The sequence below is a fragment of the Astatotilapia calliptera genome, chromosome 5 (assembly GCF_900246225.1).
Source record: "Astatotilapia calliptera chromosome 5, fAstCal1.2, whole genome shotgun sequence".
In the NCBI taxonomy this organism is placed as follows: Eukaryota; Metazoa; Chordata; class Actinopteri; order Cichliformes; family Cichlidae; genus Astatotilapia; species Astatotilapia calliptera.
This window is the reverse complement of record NC_039306.1, coordinates 2331769-2354268: the sequence shown is the minus strand read 5'-3', so window position 1 is coordinate 2354268 and position 22500 is coordinate 2331769. Positions and strand designations below refer to the sequence as shown.

Genomic DNA, 22500 nt, shown 5'->3' with positions numbered 1-22500 from the left:
CTCCGCGTTTAAAGGACGCGTCTTTGTTTTTGAGGCGTCTCCGTCCTAGCTCGTCTGTCTTCATGCTTTTCTCTCTGTTTGAGGAGCTCAGATCTTTGGTCTCAGCCCAGAGCGACTCAGAGCGCTCGGCTCCGTCAGCTGACCAGCGAGGAGCTCGGGAGCAGCGGTGTTTGTACTTCTGTCTTTGTGCTGTTCAGGAAGAGGTGGCGAGGCCCAGGATGGCCAGAAGGCAGACGTACGGCAGCGAATAGCACGGCTTCCAGATAATGTGGTCACAGGCAGAGACTGACGGCGTCGTCCTATCTCTGCTCTTAAACCCTCCCGAGGCCCCGCCTCTCCAAACCTCCATATTTATCTGCCAGAGGCAAAGGGAGCCGAGCTCAATGTTATCTCATAAACAGGAGTCCCTCTCTGGACCACCTCACACCCCGGAGCTGCTGGCACAATCTTATCTGCACGGCAGCCTTCAGAGGCACCGCCGGCACAATGTTATCCTGCAGCTGTCCTCACCCCGGGCCGTTAGCCTTCAACCACCTGCCGCAGGAGACCCTGAACACATCACAACACGGAGGCTGTTAATGAGAGAGAGCCATTCAGGAGCTGTCCGGGACAAGAGCGACGCCAAAACATACGACAGGCTCCACATTTCACCCCAAAAACCATTCAAAGAAGAAAATCAGAGCCAGAGAGGCGCCTACAGTACCCATGATGCACCTGCACCCTGAACTGATGCCTGACAAAACCAAACATCTGTAACAGGGGAAAGTCAGGTCAGTGGTTAGTTCACTGTCTGCAGTGAAAGTGGGAAAGTCCAGTGTCTGTGGTTAGTTCACTGTCTGCAGTGAAAGTGGGAAAGTCCAGTGTCTGTGGTTAGTTCACTGTCTGCAGTGAAAGTGGGAAAGTCCAGTGTCTGTGGTTAGTTCACTGTCTGTAGTGAAAGTGGGAAAGTCCAGTGTCTGTGGTTAGTTCACTGTCTGCAGTGAAAGTGGGAAAGTCCAGTGTCTGTGGTTAGTTCACTGTCTGTAGTGAAAGTGGGAAAGTCCAGTGTCTGTGGTTAGTTCACTGTCTGCAGTGAAAGTGGGAAAGTCCAGTGTCTGTGGTTAGTTCACTGTCTGTAGTGAAAGTGGGAAAGTCCAGTGTCTGTGGTTAGTTCACTGTCTGCAGTGAAAGTGGGAAAGTCCAGCGTCTGTGTTCGTTTCTCACTGCCTGTACTAAAAGCAGCACAGCTGAGTTGTGATCTAAAGTTGGACTGTAGTCATTTCTACAAGAGAAGAATCCTCCTCATCCAAAGGAGCTCTGTGACCTCAGGATGAAATCATATGAAGCAGATGTCACATTCATTTTCACGCTCTGTAATTCGCCTCCCTGCAGTTTGAGTAAGTGGGTTAATAACACAAATAATTGCCCTAGTTGTGGTAGCAACACCATGTTTGGAGGCACTTAAAAAAACTGGTTCCCGGGAGGAAGCGTCCTGGTGTGCATCATCTCAGTTTTAAGAAGACATCAGTGAAAGAAGAAAACAGCCAAATGTGTCATTAAAGGAACTGTTTTAAAGGAGAGATTTCACAGTTAATGAGCGCTTCTGCAGCTCAGCTCAGCTTCTGTATCTCACTGCAATATTTATAACATAATAAAGCAACACACAGTTTAAAATTATGGGTGAAAATATCCTGTTTCTAAATAAATAAGTCAAGTCAAGTCAAGTCAACTTTAATTGTCAATTCTGCCACATGTACAGGACATACAGAGAATAGAAATTGCGTTACTCTCAAACCCTAGTGATTAGAAAAATGCAAATAAAATAATTAAAAAGTAAAAATTTAAATAAATACAATACAATTTTACGTATAACAAAAAAAAAAAAGCTATGCAATATACAATATACAATATTCAAGTAAGGAGGCATAGTGGTGCAAAATAGGCAAATAGTGCAAATGGAGATTTAGTAGTGTACGGTAAGAGATAGTGTAATAACAAAGTCTTATGAGGTAATGGCAGTCCAATGCTCCACAAAGTGACTGGAGCAGGCCAGTGAGTGCGTCAGAGAGTGAGTGTGTGTGACAGACAGATAAATGAGGAAAAACCTCCAAGATTAAATTTCCTCTTGATAAAAAAACCTCAATAATTCTTATATTTGCTGGAAAGTTATGAGGAGAAAAAATTATTCAATTTTTAGTAAAAAATTCATTTTTATGAAAGAGGAAAAATAGAGGACTGAGTTTTTTTACACAATAACTTCAGACTTTAATGTTTTTCTCGTGCTGTAATAAACTTTTGATTTATTTAATGTGGGACATAAAACGACTGCATGCAAGTTAAAAAGACAAAAGAGTCAACATGATTCATTACCAATGTGAATTATTAAAACTTCATTTTGTAATACAGCAAAAAACTTATGGACAATAAAAATGAAAAAAATAAATAAACACATTTTAAATGAGAGTAAAGAAACGAGATAAATAAAAATTTAAGTCGAATGTTTAATTCTACAACATGAAGGTAAAAAGTCAAAATGATCAGAACTTCGACTTTTGCTCTGAGATCAAATAATTAAAGCTGACGAGGAAATGATGGAAAACTTCATTTACAACAGATTCAGTCTCCGTGGATCTGATGGGTGCAGACTATAACCTGGAGCACCGCCATGTTTGTCCTGGATTCCTGGAATCCCGCTCCGTAAATTTGACCTCTTAATCTCTAACAGCTGCCAAGATGAACAAATTAAACGGCACAAAGTATCCTCTCATGACTCATTTCCTCCCCGCCGACATCGAGGCCATAAACGCCGTCGGTGTGACAAACGTCTGACTGTAAAGTGAGGAAACCTGCTGCTGCGTGTGGCAGCAGGACGACCGGCATGAGCGCTAATCAGCTCCTGTGTGATGCTCTCATACAGTCTGTGGATGCTGATGGATGGATATCCAAGCATCAGCTGATAACTTTATTCTTTATTCTTTATTTATTTATTTGTCACATGTAGTTATAGCTAGTACAACATACAGTGAAATGTTTTTCCTGGCTAAAAACTACTCCCCCCGACTGTGAGAAACATACTAGAAAAACTTTTACCTAAACTGTAATGATTTAAAAAACTATAAAAATATACATATTTACATAAGTACAAATGTATATATAATACTAAGTATACATAATACTAAGTGCAATAATCCTTTCTGTCATCGTTGTATTTTTACTCAGTTGTATATAGTATTTGTATTTGTATTCTATTTTTATCTTATTGTATATTTATTTTGTCTGTCGCAGTTAGCCCTGCGACAGACTGGCGACCTGTCCAGGGTGTACCCCGCCTCTCGCCCTATGACAGCTGGGATAGGCTCCAGCGCCCCCCGCGACCCTGAAAAGGATAAGCGGTAGCGAATGGATGGATGGATATATTTATTTTATTTTATTCTACTGTATATAGTATTTTATTTTATTCTATTCTGTACAGTTGTGTACTGTATTTATTCTTATTGTATTCTAATTTTTGCCTCATAACTTTTGCACTGTCCACTTCTTGCTGTGACAAAACAAATTTCCCACGTGTGGGACTAATAAAGGTTATCTTATCTTATCTTATATAATATGATAAGATAAGATAAGGTTCAGGAAAGAAGAAAGTAAAGTGCGAATTATGTACTATGTGTGAGATTGTCCAGCATATTATCCGGTTTGCGTTTTTGGTTGAGGAGTCTCACTGTTTGTGGGTAGAAACTCCTCCTGAACCTTTCTGTTCTTGTTTTCAGGCTACAGAGGCGTTCCCCTGACCTCAGCAGCCTGAACAGTTTATGGGCGGGATGGCTGGAGTCCCTAGTGATCCTGATGGCCCGGGATCTGCACCTTTCAGCGTAGATGTCCTGCAGTGCTGGTAGAGATGTTCCCATAGTGCGTTCAGCTGTGCGCACAACCCTCTGCAGGGCTTTCTGTTGCTGTACTGTGCAGTTCCCGTACCACACCATGATGTTGTTGCACAAAATGCTCTCAATGACACCAGTGTAGAATCTCCTCTGTATGTTCTTGGAGATCTTAAACCTCTTTAGACGCCTCAGGTGATAGAGGCGCTGTCTGCCTTTACTAATGAGGAAGTCCGTGTGTGTACTCCAAGTGAGGTCCTCGTTGATGTGAACACCGAGGTATTTGAAGTTGGAGACTCTCTCCACAGGGGTTCCATTGATCTGAATTGGGGTGTGAGTTTTCTCTCCTCTCTGTCTTCTAAAGTCGATCACCATCTCCTTTGTTTTGCTGATGTTCAAGGAGAGGTGATTTGCCTCACACCACTTTGCTAGTCCATCCACCTCACTCTGGTAGGCCGTCTCGTCATTCCTGGAGATGAGTCCCACCACCACTGTGTCGTCAGCAAACTTCACAATGGAATTAGTGGGGTGTCTGGCCGTGCAGTCCGCGGTGTAGAGGGAGTAGAGAAGGGGGCTCAGTACACATCCCTGGGGAGCCCCTATGTTCAGTGAGAGTGTATGGGAGTACACATCCCCTATTCTCACTGACTGTGGCCTCGCGGTCAGGAAGCTATAAATCCACCTGCACAAAGATGTACTGAATCCCAGATCTTGGAGCTTACCCGAGAGGGTGTGGGGCACTATGGTGTTGAAAGCTGAGCTGTAATCTATGAACAGCATTCTCACATAATTTCCACATCCCTCATCTAGATGGCTCAGTGTGGTATGCAGGACCTGTGCTACAGCGTCTCCGGTAGATCTATTTGTCCAATATGCAAACTGCAGTGAGTCGAAGTCAGGAGGGAGGAAGGAACTGATGAAGGGTTTCATGAGCCTCTCAAAACACTTCATCACTACAGATGTTAGGGCTACTGGGCGATAATCATTTAGGCTGGCTGGGCGAGTGTTCTTCGGGATCGGAACAATCACTGATGTTTTAAAGCAGGTGGGGACTACCTGCTGGGCCAGAGAGGCATTGAAGATGCTGGTGAAAACTGTGGTCAGCTGATCTGCACATACTCTTAGCACACGTCCCGGTATGCTATCTGGTCCCGCTGCCTTCCTGCAGTTTGTTGCCCTCAGAGTTTTCCTCACCTCATGCTCAGAGAGTATCAGTGGTGCTGGTTCAGCAGCGGGAGCGGGTGCAGGGCTCTGAATTGCCGCCACAGCAGGCACCTCGAAACGCGCAAAAAAAAACATTGAGGTCATCAGCTAATTCCGGTTTCATACATCTTACAGTGTTGGGTTTAATTATTGCTCCGCCCTCTCGTTCAAATATGTACATAAGGTCAATTCACCACGGCATCGACCGAACACGCTCATGTCAACGCTTCAAAACTCTAAACTGAGCTGCTGCCTGACAGAAGCCCCACCCACATGCTCTCAATCCGGTTGTTAAGTGATGACGCAACGAATCCTACTTCCGGGCCTAAAGTAGTCTGCGTTTAATATGGCTTTTGTGTTGTTAACATGTTTAATGTTTTGTATTTTCTTCTATTTAATCTCAAAAAGCTCCTAAAACAGTCAGTGATCACTGTTGACCTCCCTCGGCTTTTATTACCGCTAATCATTTATTTAAGCTCAGTTTTTAAAACCTTAGGATGTAACTACAGCCCAGCCCATGCAGCAGTATATGAATGACTAACCTCGTATTGTGGATGGATTATCTCAGTTGTTCTCCTGGCTGAAGTTTGGTCCTTTTACAGCATCCTGCCATGCGATTACATTTGTTCCTGACCACCGAGAACACTCACGTTAACTTTTATCGAGTGGAAAAAAAGTTAGCTTGTTTATATTATGCTAACATAGCTGTGTCGCTAGCGGTCACGTAGCACATCATTATATACCAGCTAGCCAAACTTCAGTAACCCTACAAACGTCACTGCTGTTTAGTTTTCTGTCTTCATTTATGTTGGAAGTGATAACAGAGCTGTACGTTTGAATTTGTTTCCAAAACCCCGCAGTCAGGACATGCTATATTGTATTTAGATGGAAGCTAGCGAGCTAACTCCCTGCTAACTTCTAACTCTGTTAAATGTCATAAATTCCGTTTTCATGGATGCCTGGATGTTAAACTCAATTGTTACACCTGGTAGAGCAGAACGCTGATCATTTTATTAAAGATGAAAGACTTTAGACAGTTTTTCAACTCTCAGTAATGCCATAGTGATCGTTTGATATATGGACCTGCAGCGGAGTTTAGACCCAGACACGGCTAGTGACGTCAGACTTAACGACAGGATACCTGCAGTTTGGAGGAGCAGCCAAACTAAAGGGGGTGGAGCTAAAACAGCTCGTTTCAGACAGAGGAAGAAGTGAGGAGCTGCATCGGGGGTCAGTGTCACATAAAGAAGGATTATTTCCAGCTGTGAGTCATGCAAAGCTGCTCTGGACGAGAACTCACACACACACACAGACACACACACACAGACACACACACACACAGACACACACACACACACAGACACACACAGACACACACACACAGACAGACTCACACACACCAGCAGCTCGTCCTCTCTGACGTGGTCACATACAGGAAGTGACGCTCCCGTGTTGGTGTAGTGTTCCTGTCGGAGTCATGTGACAGGAGTGGACGGTCTCGGCCGGGAGGCGGTCCCCGCCTGCGAGCGGAGGTTCGGTTCTGGAGCTGATCCGAGCGCGTGTGACAGTCAGTGTGGCGGCGAGCAGCAGATTAAGTGAACGTTCGTCTGTGAGTGTTTGTGTAGTTCTTTAAATATCAGTCGAGCAGAGCGGGAAATGAAACAGGAACGCAACGAGGCGGAGAGGGGAAGAAAAGTAAGTCAGACAAGATAATGTGTTCTCCCGAGGCTGCGATCAATACGCCTAATAGAACGGGTTCATTAGCGTTCAGGGCCTGCTCGCACCATCATACCGGGTCACTGTCGGCGAGGCGTTATCGATCGTGGTCCAGAGCGGCTCCTGAGGTGCTGGTTAGCATTGCAGACGCAGCAAAGCTTCCCCAGAGAAAAGCTACGAGTCGATGAGCGACAGAGTTCATCAGATTAAGGAGTCCAATCACGGCACGGCCCAGTAGCGAGACACGCCCAGGCGGTTCCCGAGGTACGCAGCGTTAGCCTTGATGTCGGTGGGTCTCTTCACTCGTCTTACTCCTGCTTTCATCTACCGCATCGCCCCGGCTCTCTGATCTCTGCACACCTTTACCTTCATGTACGCCACAACCACGTCTCCACAGAGCGCCACGCCGATCCCTCACGCCGCCACCTCACCTGGGCCACAGTGAGCCCTACATACTGTTTACTTGAATTATCCAAATCTATGTGCTACATGTATATAGTGCCAGGTCCTCCTGCAGTCACCATCCATCCTTATTCCAACACCCTCACACGTATAAATGTGTGCGTGCACATGCTCCAAGCTTCATCAGACTACAGTGTGTTTGCACCAGGACCTGCACAGGTGTGAGAGGCTGTGCTGTAGCACTTTACTGCTGCGGTTCCCTCTGACGTCTGTGTTTAGACATGTAGACGGACCGTCGCTCTCAGAGTCGCGCAGGACGAGGGAAAGCGTTTTTAAACCTGCCGTTTCCTGAATGATCTGCAGGAGGAGCTGAAAGTGTCAGAGCTGGTTATGACGGAGCGGCGTGGGTCAGAGTGGCGGCTGTAGTCGTGACGGCTCGAAGTGTTTGTTGTGTTTTCATTTCTGCGTCAAACACAGATTCGGCGAGACGTTTACCTGGATGTCAAGTTCATCACATCACATATGACCTTAAAAATCATCACAGATTAAAAGAAGCCGATTAAAGAAATCAAGCATGAGTGTCACAAACACACTGCTCAATGAAACACAACCAGTGGAACAAGAGCAGGAGGCTTACAGGTCTGACCACAGAACCAGACTCAGCAGCATTCCGGTGCCCCGTACGCCGTGGGAACGCTGTGGGAACGCCGGCTTTAACGTTCCAAAACAAGCATGACCTAACCTTCCAGAGATTGCCAGCTACGAAATAACCACCTACTGACCAATCAGATCTGTGGAAAATAACACAAACCCAGGAACGTTCGCTGTCTGTCCCGTGAATGACTCGGATACTCTGACGATCTGCTGCGTGAGGCTGATTCTCCAGCTTTACCTCGAAGCTCTCACCATCAGCCAGCGCTCTGCTTCAGTTCTTCCACCCAAAGCCGGAACGCAAAACGAGGAGTAACTCTCAGATCTGCTTCATTAGTCGTGCTTTCTGTTCTAAAATCAGACACGTGGTGGGATCAACCCCACGTGGGAGCTTTGTAAAACGAGTGGGCGAGTCTCCGAACCCTCCCGAGACATTTTCACAACAATTGTACACGGCGTTAGAAATAAAAATCAGCGGGTAGCTAAACCCAGCATCTGTGACCGTGCGGTGACGGATGAGGGTCCAGACCTGCTGTCGCACAGAAGAAGTGAAAATGGAGCCTCCAACAAACAAACGAGTAATGGAGACTCGCTGCTCTCCACCTGTCCCGGGTGGGCGTGGCTTCCTTTATTCTGTATCCACACACACCTGCAGTAAACAAACGGCGCCAGCGCTCACCTGTGCACTTCCTGCTGCTCTCGTCCTTCTTGGAGGAGCTCATCAGTTTGCAGTTGAAGTTCTCCTCCCAGTACTCGGCAAACCACACGTTCCTCCTGTTGTTCTCCAGAGTCCGCGAAGTGAAGTAGGCATCGAACCCTGAAAGACATCCGGCAGCAGGTCGGAAAACAAAACAGAGGTTGATTCATTAGGCGGCGACAGCCCGGAGCACTCGAGCACGAAGACTCAAAGCAAACAGGACGTGTTTCCTAATGTATGTGAGTGTTTATCTGCTCATCTGTGCTGCATTTTAATCAGGCCTTTATGTAATCCATCTAAAGTGCTGTCAGAGGGGAGTTCTTCAGGAAACACTTCATTCTGCTGCTGTCGAAGAAAACAACAGGAACAACTCGACAGCTCAGGATGGAGCTAATGTAGATAAAGAAAGTACCCGTCAAAGATTCTTTCCACAACTTCCTGCCAGTTTAAAGAGCTCACAACGTTGTGTAACGCTGCCCGAACACACGCCAAGACCGCAGCAACAACAAAACCCTCACATATGGTAATAACATTCCTGGCAGGAAAGGGAATTCCACCGGGATGAATAGAAACGGAGCTGCGGATCACCAGAAATAGCTCCAACCGTGTAACCTTTGCACAAATCACAAAGGCCCCGAGAGCCGAGGAGGGTGGTGCGTAGGTTTCTAATCGCATAAGCAAATTAAGAGATTATCACTGAAAAACAAGAAACGGGTCAAAAACAGAATTTTATTCATATACTGACAAAATAATCCGAATAACAACCACCTGACATCACAACAGGTGCTGTGACAGGAAGCTGGCAGCACGTTTATCATCCATGCGTGCGACCTGTTCGTGCATCTGCTGCTGGAATTCTTCCGATGAGAGCGCGCCACAACAACACACAACAACACACAACAACACAACGTGGGCAGGTGCGGAGTGCACTCCACGCTCCTGGAGGCTGAGAGGGCGTGGCACTGACCACGTGACATGTCGCTAACCATCGCTAGCCGTGAGCCAAGCGGAGGAGAAACGGGATAACGCATACACAGGCACCTTCAAAGTAAAAGCTGTTCATCGATGCTTCAACAATACATTTCAAAAGGTGCAACACTTACTTTGAAGTAGAGATGGCCCGATCCGATATTACGTATCGTATCGGTCCGATACTGACCTAAATTACTGGATCGGATATCGGAGAAAAATAAAAAATGTAATCCGATCCATTAAATATCACGAAAGCACCTCACAAAACTTGCAACACGCCGTAACTCACCTCAGAACGTTAGCACGTCGGAGCAGTATGCATCACGTGATAGAGCGGCTGTGGCATGCGGGACCTGTCTGTGGTCTGGATAGCATTTGGAGCTTCGCTAGCAACCCGGCATTTCATCTCCGACAAAGTTATCCCGAGAGAAGTAAAGCAAGTGTGTAAGTCCATCTCTGAATGTTTGTAAAGCATTCCTGCGTTAAGCTTAATGAGCGACTGCCTCTTCTTGCTGCTACTTCAATCGTGAAACTGCTTAAATGATCAGCTGATCGGCTTTTCTGTCGCGAGTCCGTGTCTCTTGTTTGCTTTTGGCCCACTTTGCACCAGAAAGAGGAAACCAGCGGCTGAACAACAGCAGCACGTTTAAGCTTGATAAGCTGTTGTTAGAATGTATTTAATATTACTTTCTACACCAGGATCTTTTTCTACAGCTGACACTGGTAACTGTGCAGGGGCGGATCTAGCAAAGTTTAGCCAGGGGGGCCGATAGGGCATTAACAGGGAAAAGGGGGCACAAAGACATACTTTTCTTTCTTATTCTCATTTAAAATGTCAAGCTTTTAATAAATAATTATCTGACACCCAAAGTTTTAATTTGATGTAAAATGAATAGAAGTCCATTACTGTATATAGTAACTATTAAGTCTAATATATATACCCTAGTAAGCTATAGTACTTTTTACTTTGGGAAGGTACCATCTGTGCAGTCTGCAATTTTGTTGAAGAAAGATGTTGAATCTATTTAATATTTCTTGAAAAATAATTGATTTCTGTGCATTTTTTTTCACACTGCATCAAATTAAGGTTGATTACGTCGATTAAGCATCATGAGGTGGAGCGTGAGGGGTGGTTCCCTATTTTTTATTTATTTATTTTTGTTGTTGCTGGGAGTTGGAACCCTATTAGTTAGGTTGCTTAATATTTATGCTAAGTACTCTTTAAAATACCAGAATAGGGAGGATGGTGTAGGTTTAAGTTTATTAGATTGATCAGTATTGCTGAACTATGAAATATTTTTTTTGTATACAGGTATAACAGAATAGCTTTAGTGTAGTTGTTGTTTTAAACTTGAGTATGAACTTATACAAAATGCAGCAAGATATTTAAAAAACAGTTTTGTTGATTAAAAAACACCATATCGGATTCATATCGGTATCGGCAGATATCCAAATTTATGATATCGGTATCGGTATCGGACATAAAAAAGTGGTATCGTGCCATCTCTACTTTGAAGGCAAAGCTTTTTTTAGCACCCGTGTTTTTAGTTCCTCGACTGAGTGAACAGCTCAGTCGAGACAAGCTGGCGTTTCCTGTGACGCATGCATGCTAACACTAAGATATGCAACGGGGTAAAACGTCTGCAGACCAGTGGAGTCAGATTTCATTCGTCTCTCTGCTGGTGGCTTTGTCTCCACCGCTCACAGCCCGACAATCACCGGAAACGGAGTCATAAGGAGACGAGTCCTTTATCTAAAAAAGTGCACTTAATCATCTCCTGCTTCCCATAAGAGCCGCCTTCACTCCGTGCTCGCCGTCCGTCACCCATACCGCTCAGACGTCCTTGGCAGGTGACGCATTCATTGTAATAATTCCTGACAGCCTGGGATTAGGGTCGTGACCTCTGCAGGTCTGTGAGGCCATCCTGACACAATCAGAATCAGACTTACACATTAGTCATTACAAAGATGTATTAGAAATAATATTAAAATGAAAACATTAAACATAAATATATAAAACATAAGTATTTACAGAGGCTTACAGTGGAAGAGCCTCAGGGAGGAGGAGAAACATTGTTTCTGCTGCTGCCTCGTCAGAAAACTACTGACTGCTAGAATGAAGGGCTTTGGCTGGACCCGCCCCTTTGACCTAGGTCAGAGCATCACGTCACCAGGCTCCTGATTGGTTGTTGTGGTGTGACTTGGTGCTGGGAGTTCAGATTTTTCCAACTCGAGCGGTAGACGCGATAAGCACAAATGCACAAAATGCAACACAAAAACTGCAGCGCGTATTTTACTTCGCGCTTCAAATGTGTCAGTCGCGCTACTTGGTCGCGCGGATCAGGCAGAAAAGCGTTTTCGTGACGCAGATCTGCTTCTGAGGTTTCGCTTCGTCGCGCTCCTCCATTGACATGTAAACCTGACGCTCTGGTCGCGTTCGGTGTGAATGCACCGTGACACTGTATCTGCGCCATACCGTCCCCATGCCTGCTCGTTTCTGCATGACTGCAGCAGTTCGTGGTTTCACACATCATGTGACTGTTTTGGCAGATAACGAAAGTAAACACACCTGAGCCAGGTGATCGGAGCTCGGCTCTCTGGGATCAGTTGTACGTTTTGGTTTCATATTTTTGGCCACTAGGGGTCGCCGAACACGAGCGTGCCTGCACAGAGCGTCCAGGAAAGCGAGTTTTTCTCCCGTGGGCCTGGATGTGGACGCGCTCTCTGCAGCTCTGCAGACGTCCAGCATCAGTCAGTGAAATCACTTGAAGTCCTGCGTCTGCACACTGTGACGGATGGAGGATTTTCTCCTCGCTGCGACTGAAGCTTTGAGCCTGGAAGCTCAAAGTAGGACAGCCGTGATGGCGACTCTCAGGGTATCTGACTGACAGGCACTTGGAGTCTCTGCGAGCTGCAGAGGGACAGCTGTGCCGTCTATTTCAAGAAGTCTGCTTTTCCATTGTTGAAACGATGAATAATGAATGTAAACAGAAAGGATTCAGAAGTTTGTGCTTCAAATAAGAAACTGAGAAGCAAAACAGGAAATGAGGACATGCTGGAGGCGGGATTTACTGGTGAGAGGAGAGATGTTAACAGAAGCTGCCTGAGAATTCGCCTGATTTTGCTTCAGTCCGTCAGTCTGACAGCAGCACCGCTGTGTCGGACACACGGGGAGACGCTTCAGAGATTTGTTGTTGTTGCTCTTGTTCAGATTTTCTGGGTCACAGACTTCACTGACAGCTCGATGTACGGCGTGTCCGGCCGCGTGACGCGTCATCCCACCGATTTACAGTCGCTGGCGTGACTGAGTCACGCTGCTTTTTCCTTTTTTATGGCTCGTTTTGTTTTTGACATCGAAACAAAGCAGCACTCAGACCCTCAAACACACGTCGCTGTAACAGAGACGCTGATGCGGCGCTTATGAAATCAAGGAAAAATCAGATAAATGCTCCCTCAAACGCATCATTAGACTCAGACTTTCTCCCTCGCCACGTCTGCCTCCTGTGCTCGGCAGGTCGGGCAGATGTTTTCTGGGAGTTTGTTTCTGGAAACCGGAAAGAGCGAGGAGTGCAGCGAGCGGCTAACACATGCACATTTATGCCATATTTTAACATCAGTTTGCTCAGCAGTTCTCCAGCACGGGCCTGAGAGCGGGTTAATGAGCAGCCTGTATGCATGCTGCAGGCGGTGGTCTCCACACACCAGGGGGCGCTGCTGCACACAGGGGTCCGGCTGAAGCTCATTTAAATGTATGAGAAACTGCAGGAGCTCATTTGTGCCGCGCACTCGGTAAACAGCTCCAGGTCAGCGTTTCTTTCCTGAGTTTTGGACTTTTTGGATAATTTTATCAAACGATGTGAAGCAGCCTGCAGCAGACACGCGGGCGTTTGTTACCCGACCTGGACGTCTTCTCCTGGTACGACCGAGTCACGTTCAGGCTAAAGGCACCTGTGCAGGTAAAGCAGCAGCAAAACTCTCGGATCTGAAAAACCAAGCTCCAAAACCTGCAGCTCACCTAAAAGGTGAGTCAGGTGAGACTTCCTGAGCCCTAGTGGACATTAGAGGAACTGCAGCTTTGGTGTTTCAGCGCTGCTTCGTGTTTAAACGAGACGCTCAACTACGCCGCTTATAACGGGATCACTGTTGCTGACAGTCCTGCGCTGCTGCGCTTCCTCTCAGGCGTCACGTAGCAACAGCACATGCAGGAGAGCCAGGAGGGAGTCTGACTCGCTGCTGCGGAGCCATCGATTGGACAACATCGAGCCGGACTGTGTCCACTGCACACGCTCACTCTCTGCCACACAAATAAAACAGCTTTTTAACCACGCCCTCTGACTCCTCCAGTGCGCTCACCTGCCACGAGGCACAAGGATCAGCAGGAACCCCGTCGGCCTGAACACTTCGGTGTGTCACACCTGTCCTCTCGTAGGTAAAACCACACGAGGCGGCCATCAGCGTGTGCGTGCGGCTCAGACGGTGTCACTCCAGGAGGCGGAGCCTGCTGCTGATCTCGGACCATGGACAGGTGCATCTTTGTATTCTGGATGTTCCTGCCATTTTTTATCTACAGTCTGTGGTCATTTGGATCAGTTTCCATGAATATTGAACGTCACGCACTCGCCGTGTGTGAACTGCAGTCTGTGTTTTCTGCTGCCCTTCCTCTTTAACCCGTCCAGCTTCCTTTCTTCCTCACACACTGATGGATGCCGACGCCGCTTTATGAAAATTTTCCGAGCATGTATTTCTTGTGCAGGAGCAAAGACGTGAACGCTTTAACCCTCGACATCCGACCAGGAGGTCTGAACTGAGAGGCTTCTGTCATACTCCAGGCAGGCGGTCTGTGGACACCCGGTCGGAACAACCCAGAAACTATCGTAACGGCCATCGAACCGCGTCCTTGTTACATGCTGAGGAGCTTCACTGGGTACAGCGAGGTCACGAAACGTCGTCTTTATGGGGAAAGTTCAGACTGAAACTAAAGAAGCTGATCAGGTGTGAAAAGAAACGAGGGCTGAGACACAGGAAGACAAAGCTACGGAGAAGTCAATCAAAGAGCAAGAGAGGACGAACTCAAACAGAACTCCACACAGGAAGTAACCTTCAAAATAAAACAGGGACATAAAAGCAAAGCAGAAACCAATACAGACTAACACTGACTTCATAATTAAGTAGAGATGACATTTGAAATTATTTGCTTTTAACCTCAAATACGCAGATTTTGGAGTTTGGATCAAGGCCTGAAAAGAGAACCAAAACCTGACGCATGAAGAAAGAAAAAGATCAGAAAACTCAGAGAAGTCTCTGCAGCGGAGCCACGACGCTGCAAGGAAACCAGGTCCTGTGGGGGAGTTAGACACGTGTCAGGATTCAACGGCATCTAACAGGAGGGAAGACGGATGCTGGGAAACAAGCCAGACCCCCCAAACGATGAAGGCCGAAGGACCTGAGACAATAACTACAAACACAGCAGTTAATGGCGCCTGTCAGACGCTGCTGAGGGCAGCACAATAACACCGCAGGACGCAAAACCAGAGAAAAACAATCACACAAAGAGCTAAACTTCACAATAAAACAGGAAGTGAAGCCAGAGGGAAGAAACTCTGAGACGATAAAGGGATGCAGAGAAGTAAAAATCCATAAATCCATATTCAGAAAAAACACACAGAACAGGAAGTTCCAACCCCGCCTCTGAGCCCAAGCTCACTGACCAATCAGGAGCTGGGATTCTGACGCTGTGTCCTCCGGGCTCGCTGTCAGCTCACAAAATTCTCTCAGCTGAAACATCTTCGTCTTTGTGTGTCTGGTTAAACGACGTCAGCGTGTGGTATTTGTAGTATTTGGTGCTCCGCAGAGGCTCGGTGCTGATGCGCACGCCTCCCTGCAGCAGCGTGCATTTCTTCTCTGGGCTCAGTCTTCTGTAATCTCACACGAACTACAACAAGTGTGCTGTTAGTGCACAAAATCATCCAGAAAGCACAAAGAAGACAAACAAGCCGAGGCCACGTGGGGCCACAGCTCCCTCTGCAGCCAAGCTCCAGCTCTAATGGCCTAAATGAAAACAGGGTGCCAGCGGCTTGAGTCGCAGCCAAAACCGCTGCCGGGGCAACAGAGAAATGACAATTAGCGCCCTTACTTAGCCGCGCCTCGAGTGGGAAAAACAATTGGAAAAAGTAGTTTAATGCCCTTATTTAAGATAAGACTAATCCTTAATGTGAAAGGAAAGCAGCGGCGTGAGAGGTGGAGGGCAGAGCACACGGCACAACCAGACTGACTGCAGGCCTCAGTGGAGCTGCTTTCAACAACAAGAGGCTCCATCCACCAAATCCTCCATGAAGCAGGTGGATTTGTGGGTTGGGACTATTACAGCCTGACTGCGAGACACGGCCTGGTTTCCACATCCTCGGTGGGAAGCTGCTGACCGCTGCTCCAGTGTTTCCCATCAGATCCAGTAAAACAAAGTAGCAGCTGAACTGACTTTCATTTCAGTGTTGGTGGGACGAAATCATGATGAGCAGCATCCAGACGAGCATTTGCAATAATGCATGTCTTAGCACATGCATATCCATGTGCAACACAGATAATAACGTTCATTCAAAAGGTGGATATTTTCTCTAAATGCAGCAGGCGGGTGGTGTGGTGGGTGGAGAGACTGGAGACGAATGTTGGTGTGAAGCAGGAGAAAGGATGCTTAGCCTGATCAGTGTCAGCGGCTAAACGTCTCCTCCTCCCATCTCTTTGCCGTTTGTCAGATTAGTGTTTCGTCTGCGAGCAAAGCCGCAGGAATGGGCTGTGACGGGCTGCCACAGAGCATCCCGCTGACTGAGGAGTCCAGGAAACAGACACGGAGGCAGCGCAGCCACAGACTCGGCCTGCAGTGGGACCAGTCCCTGCAGAGTCAGGCTGTGCTGTCCTGGGCTCAACCCACTCACATTATAGTTCCTGCTTAATCTCAACAGCGTGCAGTGCAGTCATATGGATATAATAACTTTTAGCATGCACATGAGTTATTTCTGTAGGAACAGAGGAGCTCTTATCAGTGCTGGTGATGCTGTGGTCGGGTTCTCAGTTGTTGCACGTTTCTGCTGCACCGTCTTTGTTTTTTTGCAGCTTTTGCACACTTGCACACGTCCTGTGTTATTGTCTGTCATAGCACCGCGGGCTCGCTTCACTGTGTACTGTACCACTGGCTTGACTTGATTTTTCTGGATGTTTGATATCTTCCCAGAAAACGAGATCTTGGATAGAAGAGTGAGTTTGCTTCTGAGGGAGGCTGGCCTCTCCTTTAGAGAGGGCGAGAGGTGCTCAGAGAAGAGCTGCTGCTCCTCCACATCAAAGGGAGGCTGTGAAGGTGTTTCAGGCGTCTGATTAGGACCTCTAATAATGAGGCGTCCCAGGTATCTCTAAAATAAGATCGCCGTCTCTAAACACTAAAAACCATGATGACCCTCGGAGACTAAAATCTGTTGTAAAGTGCATCGTCACAGCTCTTTTACTTCGTGTTCTGTGTTAGTTACTTCATCTTTGCAGTATCGATTGATCAAATATTACACCTGCCTCTGTTTTCAATTCAATTTTATTTATATAGCGCCAAATCACAACAAAAGCGCCATTTGTGTGACGCTGCGCTCGCAGTTATTTCCTGCGTTTGGCGGTGTGAGGGAGGACATCCGTCTTGGCGGATGCTGATCATGTTTTAAACATGGAGTCAGATTAAAATCCGCATCCTCCCATCTCTGGTGCACACATGGGCACGCTGGAGCCGGCAGCTCTTCAAACAAAGAGGCTGGAGCTGGAGAGCAGTGGGAGGGTGGAGGAGGTGGAGGAGTTGGAGGGAGGCTCCTCGCTGCATAATTTCCTCTCTTGCAGTTAGACCTCTGTCTCCTGGACTGCACAGAGCTGCTTCATGCCTCCTCGGTTCAGTGACTCCCTGAAGCCTCCGTTTCCTGTCCGTGACTCCGCCTCCCTGCTGAGATCCAGACATCCAAGTGACGGTCTGGTGGCAAACAGGCCCAATTGTCAGTTCACAGCAATAAGAACTGAACTTTACCTGTTCAGGTGGGAAACACTGAATGCGTCACCTGCAGGTTTTTGCAGACTCGGCGGCTTGGCCAGTTTTCCAGTGTGACATTAAAAGGCTCAGATTTGTGGATTAGAAGCTGTAACTGAGTTTGGGAAGTGGATCCATCCCGGCTGGAGACTGCAGACTCAGCAGGCATCTTCTGTCACGGGGAAACTTCACAGCCTGCAGCTTAATTCTACCCCATCTTCAACTTTCTCTTCTGCTTCGCCTTTGTTCCCGACGTGTTTTCACTAAAACCTTTTCTTCTCCACACCCCCCCTCTGTCTCACTTCCTCTCTTGGGTTCAGTCTCAGCAATTATCGCGCACAGTAAGCAGGGCTGCGTTCAGGCTCGCAGCGCCACGTTTCACATGAAAATAGCTGGATTTATTTTCTCAGACCTAAAAAGACAATAAATCAAAGCCAAGCTGACCTCCTCCGTCCAGGATCCGAAACACAGACTTGGCTGCAGATTTGAAATGAGGTCTTGATTTATTCATAATCAGCCTCAGTGTCTTTAACATGTATGCGATATCAGCCGGTGTGACAGGGAAGGCCGCAGAGGTAGAGCGTGCGCAGCAAAGCGATGTCTGCATAAATGAGGACGGCTCCTGTCACTGCACACATTTGTCTGGACAAGTCTATAAGTCGGACAGAGGCCTGCGTTAAAATCAGACGTAACCTATCAGAGCGCAGAAACAGGAACAAGCACGCCGCTACTTAAATGTTTCAGTCGCTCACAGACGGCAGGAAACCGTGTTTGTTCCACCTGGATGAGCCGAGGACAGACGGGCAGCGACGCCATGATCTACACGTCTGTGCAGCTGGACCTGAAGCAGCATCAACGCGTCCAACTGAGACGCCCAGACCTCCCTCTCCTCAGCACCTCCTGCATCTCCCTGCAGCCGTCTCCTTCAATGCAGAGGAGCAGCATCTACTCTAAACTCCCCCTGAGTGACGGCGCTCCTCACACTGAGGCGTTATTCACGGGCCGCAGGTGAGGGCAGGCGTGCCGATCAGTAAGTCGACGCTCACCAGTGTGCAGGTGGGATCAGATGACCCCATCTGTTCCCGACCCTCAGACACGTGGACTCTTCCACTTGAGGCAGAAACTCATCGGTGACCCAGAAACCAGCCTTTTCCAGCCGAGAGCCGCCGCCGCCTCAGCCGATTCCCACTCAGCTGCGAGCCAGCCACGAGTTGGAGATCCTGAAACCAGGATTGAATCATCCGCAAAAAACAAAGACAAGAGGTCAGTGAAGCGTGCGCCCTCTGCTGCCTGGCTGCTCCGAGAGCTCTGCACCTCAACGCCCTGCCGGGACCTTAGTGCCCGACTTACTGTCTGCCAGCGCGAGCCCTCACAAAAGCACCAATTCTGACGGAGCCCCGGATAACCCGGAGAGGGTGAACACGTCACCGTCCATCCATGCACGCTGGCCTGCATGCCTCCGTTTGGAGTTAATGTCGCAGTATAACAATGAAGCCAGCTCTGAGACCTGTAGAAGGACTTTGAGAGTCATAATCTCCGGAGTTTGAGTATTGTTGGTGAGGCTGAGTCACCCTCAGAGCTCAGCCCGAACACACAGGCTCAGCGGGTGATGTAAACGCTGCTCTCAGAGCACACTTCACAGGCAGCCGCTGATGAGGTTTGTGCAGAAGGTTAATCTGGCTGTGACTCTCATCATAAAGCTAAATTTCTCCCCATCACCCCATCTCTTCCTGCTCCTCGCGGCGTGCCCTCTGGTGTAATGGGTCTGATGCCCTTAAACCTGACTCACCCCGCCCCTCGTTACGCTGCAGTGCTCTCTGCGAGTGCCTTTATGCTCAGAAAACCCCCATTTCCATAAATCAGTCATCAGAGCGCAGAATTTATGAGCGCAGCACCTCCCGTCAGATCCGAGGTGACAGCCCGAGTCTGCCCGGCTCGTGTTTGGCAGCAGAAAAAAGGTCAGAGCGACGTTACGCGAGCAGGAACGCTGCTTCCGTTCGCCTCCTGACAGAAGTATTAGTGCAGCGAGAATAAAAGAACAAAGAGCTCAGGCTTTATTTGAAGTCAGAGCGTTGAAGTGGCACAACAACCCGCCGCCGTATATCCCCGTCACCATCTGTGTTTGACACGACAGCCGCGCTCGCCGCCGTCTGTAGTTACGACGCGCGCTGTAATCTAAACGCTGTCATCAGCGCCGATGAGGAGGTCGGCCGCGGTCTCGTTACGTTTCCTCTGATCTGCGGTTTCAGCGTCGTTACGATGGCGGCGCTTCTCTGCGTGTCACACCTCTGAAGAGAGTTCAGAAAAACACTCTGACACAAAGGAAGAGGTCGGGATTTTCAAAATAAGTTCGCTTTGTGACCTGCGAGTCACAGAAACACAAACATGTTTTAGTTTTGACTCAGTGACACTAATTATATCTCAAACAAACCGTCTGCTTAAAGGTTTCATTCAGCTTTAATTAATCAAACTGTGGAGAGTAAAAGCAAACGTGTCCTTGGATAAGCTGTTTAAGGTTAACTGTGAGCGGCGTGTCCGTGTACATCAAACCTGAGACTTTTTATTAGCGTCTCAAACTGACAGAATAAAACAATTCAAACTGCGACAGTAACTACAGCCAGCCTCAGCCGACTCCTGCAGACGGCGACTTTATTGGGCTTAAAAAAGATCATCACTGTGACATCAGAGGAAATACAGGAAGTGAAATCATTTTTATGCCAACACAACACATTTGAAACTTTCTATAAATTCAAAAGCATGAACGTCTTTGGACTGCAGCTCTGCATCAACACGTTTGTCGTCATGTCTTTAAAATCATTACAGAGAACGTTTTCACGACTTTCAGGCCGCAGTGAAACTTTATTCGTCTGACAGGAAGTAAGAGCAGCAGAGGTCTTTAGTAAAGCTCTCCGTGCTGATAGAAGCAGAATAATGACGACAAAATAATAATCATCAAAAGAGTCCTGAGCGATCTGGTGTCACTGCAAACCCAGTGAGACTGCGAGCGTTCCCGACGCGATTGAGTTTTCTGAAGTTCTGCTTATTCAGGCAGACGTGGAGGAAAAAGAGCGAGCGGCGAGGACAGAAAACCAAGTTCTCCTTTCCTTCATGTAGCAGCGAGCTGATGAACTTTACACTCACATATTCTCATAAAGACGAGCAACGTGAAACCATAAGCGGCGACGGACTTACCGCTGATGGTGGCCCTCTTCGGCAGGATAGTGATGGCTCCCACCGCGGCGTCCTCCAGGTGCTGGATGGGACTGTTTTTGGCGCCCCAGCTGTCGGAGCCGATCCACAGGAAATGACCCACTTGGTCCGCTCGCTTACTGGCGTTCAGGATGCCCCTGCGTGAGAAAGCAGTCACAGACCCCACCCACACTTTAGCTTCCACATCAGTTTACCTGTCCTGGAGCAACAGGGTCACTAAAGAGCCTAACCTGTCGTTACCCACCAACCTGCTGCACCTACAGGACCTTATCTGATTAGTTCAGGCTTTCCTAAAGATGCTGAAGACTACGAGCTCCATCTGAGCAACTGATCAACGGAGACGCTGAGTCAGAGGTGGAGAGTGAGTGAAGAAGACTGTGGAAACGCAGGGGAACAGAAGTCTGCAGACACCAGAGTGTCTGACTGATGTCGAGTTTTCCTCAGCCTGATCTTAACCTCAGTATTTTATGGTGGGTACTCATGAACACGGCTCACGTCACGGGGCGGCAGTCTAATCTCCCGCCAGCTCATCGAGGAACACCGAGGCGTTCCCAAACCAGCCGAGAGATGTAACCTCTCCAGCGTGTCCCGGGTCAGCTGCAGGAGCTCCTCCCTCAGGGTCGTGCTCATTATCCCAAACATTTTTACTTCCTCTCAGTGGATGGAGGGTACGGCTGGAAGAGTCCTGATGTGCTGAGCATCCAATAAAAATCCATCTGAATACATTAAATATAGCAAAGGAAAAACGTAGCATTGTGTTTGCTGGCACTAACACAGTCCTGACGTTTTCTCTCATCCTGAGCTGAAGACGACGATTCAGGTCACGTATTTAACTTTTGCACGTTACCTCAGCAGGGTTATTACCTGATGTCTTCATCGGAGGCGAACAGGATGACCGCCCTGGCGTACCGAGTGTCCAGCAGCTGGCGGATGATTTTATCGAAGTCGGAGGGTTTGTGGTCGTGAGGGATCTTCAGGGACTGAGCGATACAGATTCCACCTGAGCAGACAAAACAAAGGGCACAATTAACTCAGAGTCATCAGCTTCCTGAACTGCAGCAGCCTTAAAAAGTATAATTTATCCGTTTTATCGGCAATGGCTTTAACCTTTCAGAAACAGCGTTATTAGAGGTTTGGCCCCGAGCTCGTCCTAAAGGTTAAAGTCTGAGAGGACGAAAGTGCAGAAGAAGAAGGAGGACTCTGCTCTCCTGACATTTCACGAAACCGCCGACATCTCCGCGCACAGTCGCCTTAACAGTGTCAGAGCTGCAGGCTGCCTTCAATAAATGTCACTGACAGAGAAACGCTCAGCCGGAGCTCTTCTTCTCCTCGCCACGCCGTCAGGAAAGCTTCAGATCTTACGTTTGTTCCACCGTTTCAGCTCACCCAAGCGACCGAGCAGCGAACCATGAAACAAATGACAGTCGCTCATTAGCAGCATTTCATCAGCTGAGACGAGACGCAGGTGTTCAGTACTGATGTGATCTCAGAGGTAAATAAATCACGGATGACCTCGTCACTGTGACCACCAGCAGTCATCAATAATCAGCTTTAGCAGCTTTGTAAGATAAAATGTGACACGTTCACCACACTGGCAATAATTTCACATTAAACAATGAAAACATATTTACTTTCCCTTCAGTAGTTTGTCTGAGTCTGATGTTAGTTATAGTCACATTCAGGGCAGGGGCGGAGCGGGGGGGTGGCTTACGGGGCTTAAGCCCGGGTTGTTTTGTCAGAAGCCCGGG

At 47.8% G+C, this 22500-nt stretch overlaps 1 protein-coding gene across 2 annotated transcripts in view; it reads right to left on the bottom strand.

Annotated features, from left to right (window-relative positions):
* Window positions 1-22500, bottom strand: part of grm7 (glutamate metabotropic receptor 7) — a 166553-nt gene that overhangs the window by 48741 nt on the left and 95312 nt on the right. For both annotated transcript variants that reach the window (XM_026166574.1, XM_026166575.1), the window contains exons 3-5: window positions 21617-21752; window positions 20735-20889; window positions 8506-8643 (exon numbers count right to left, since the gene is read on the bottom strand). In XM_026166574.1, the coding sequence (XP_026022359.1) occupies window positions 8506-8643; window positions 20735-20889; window positions 21617-21752 (429 nt within the window). The remainder of the gene's footprint in view (window positions 1-8505; window positions 8644-20734; window positions 20890-21616; window positions 21753-22500) is intronic.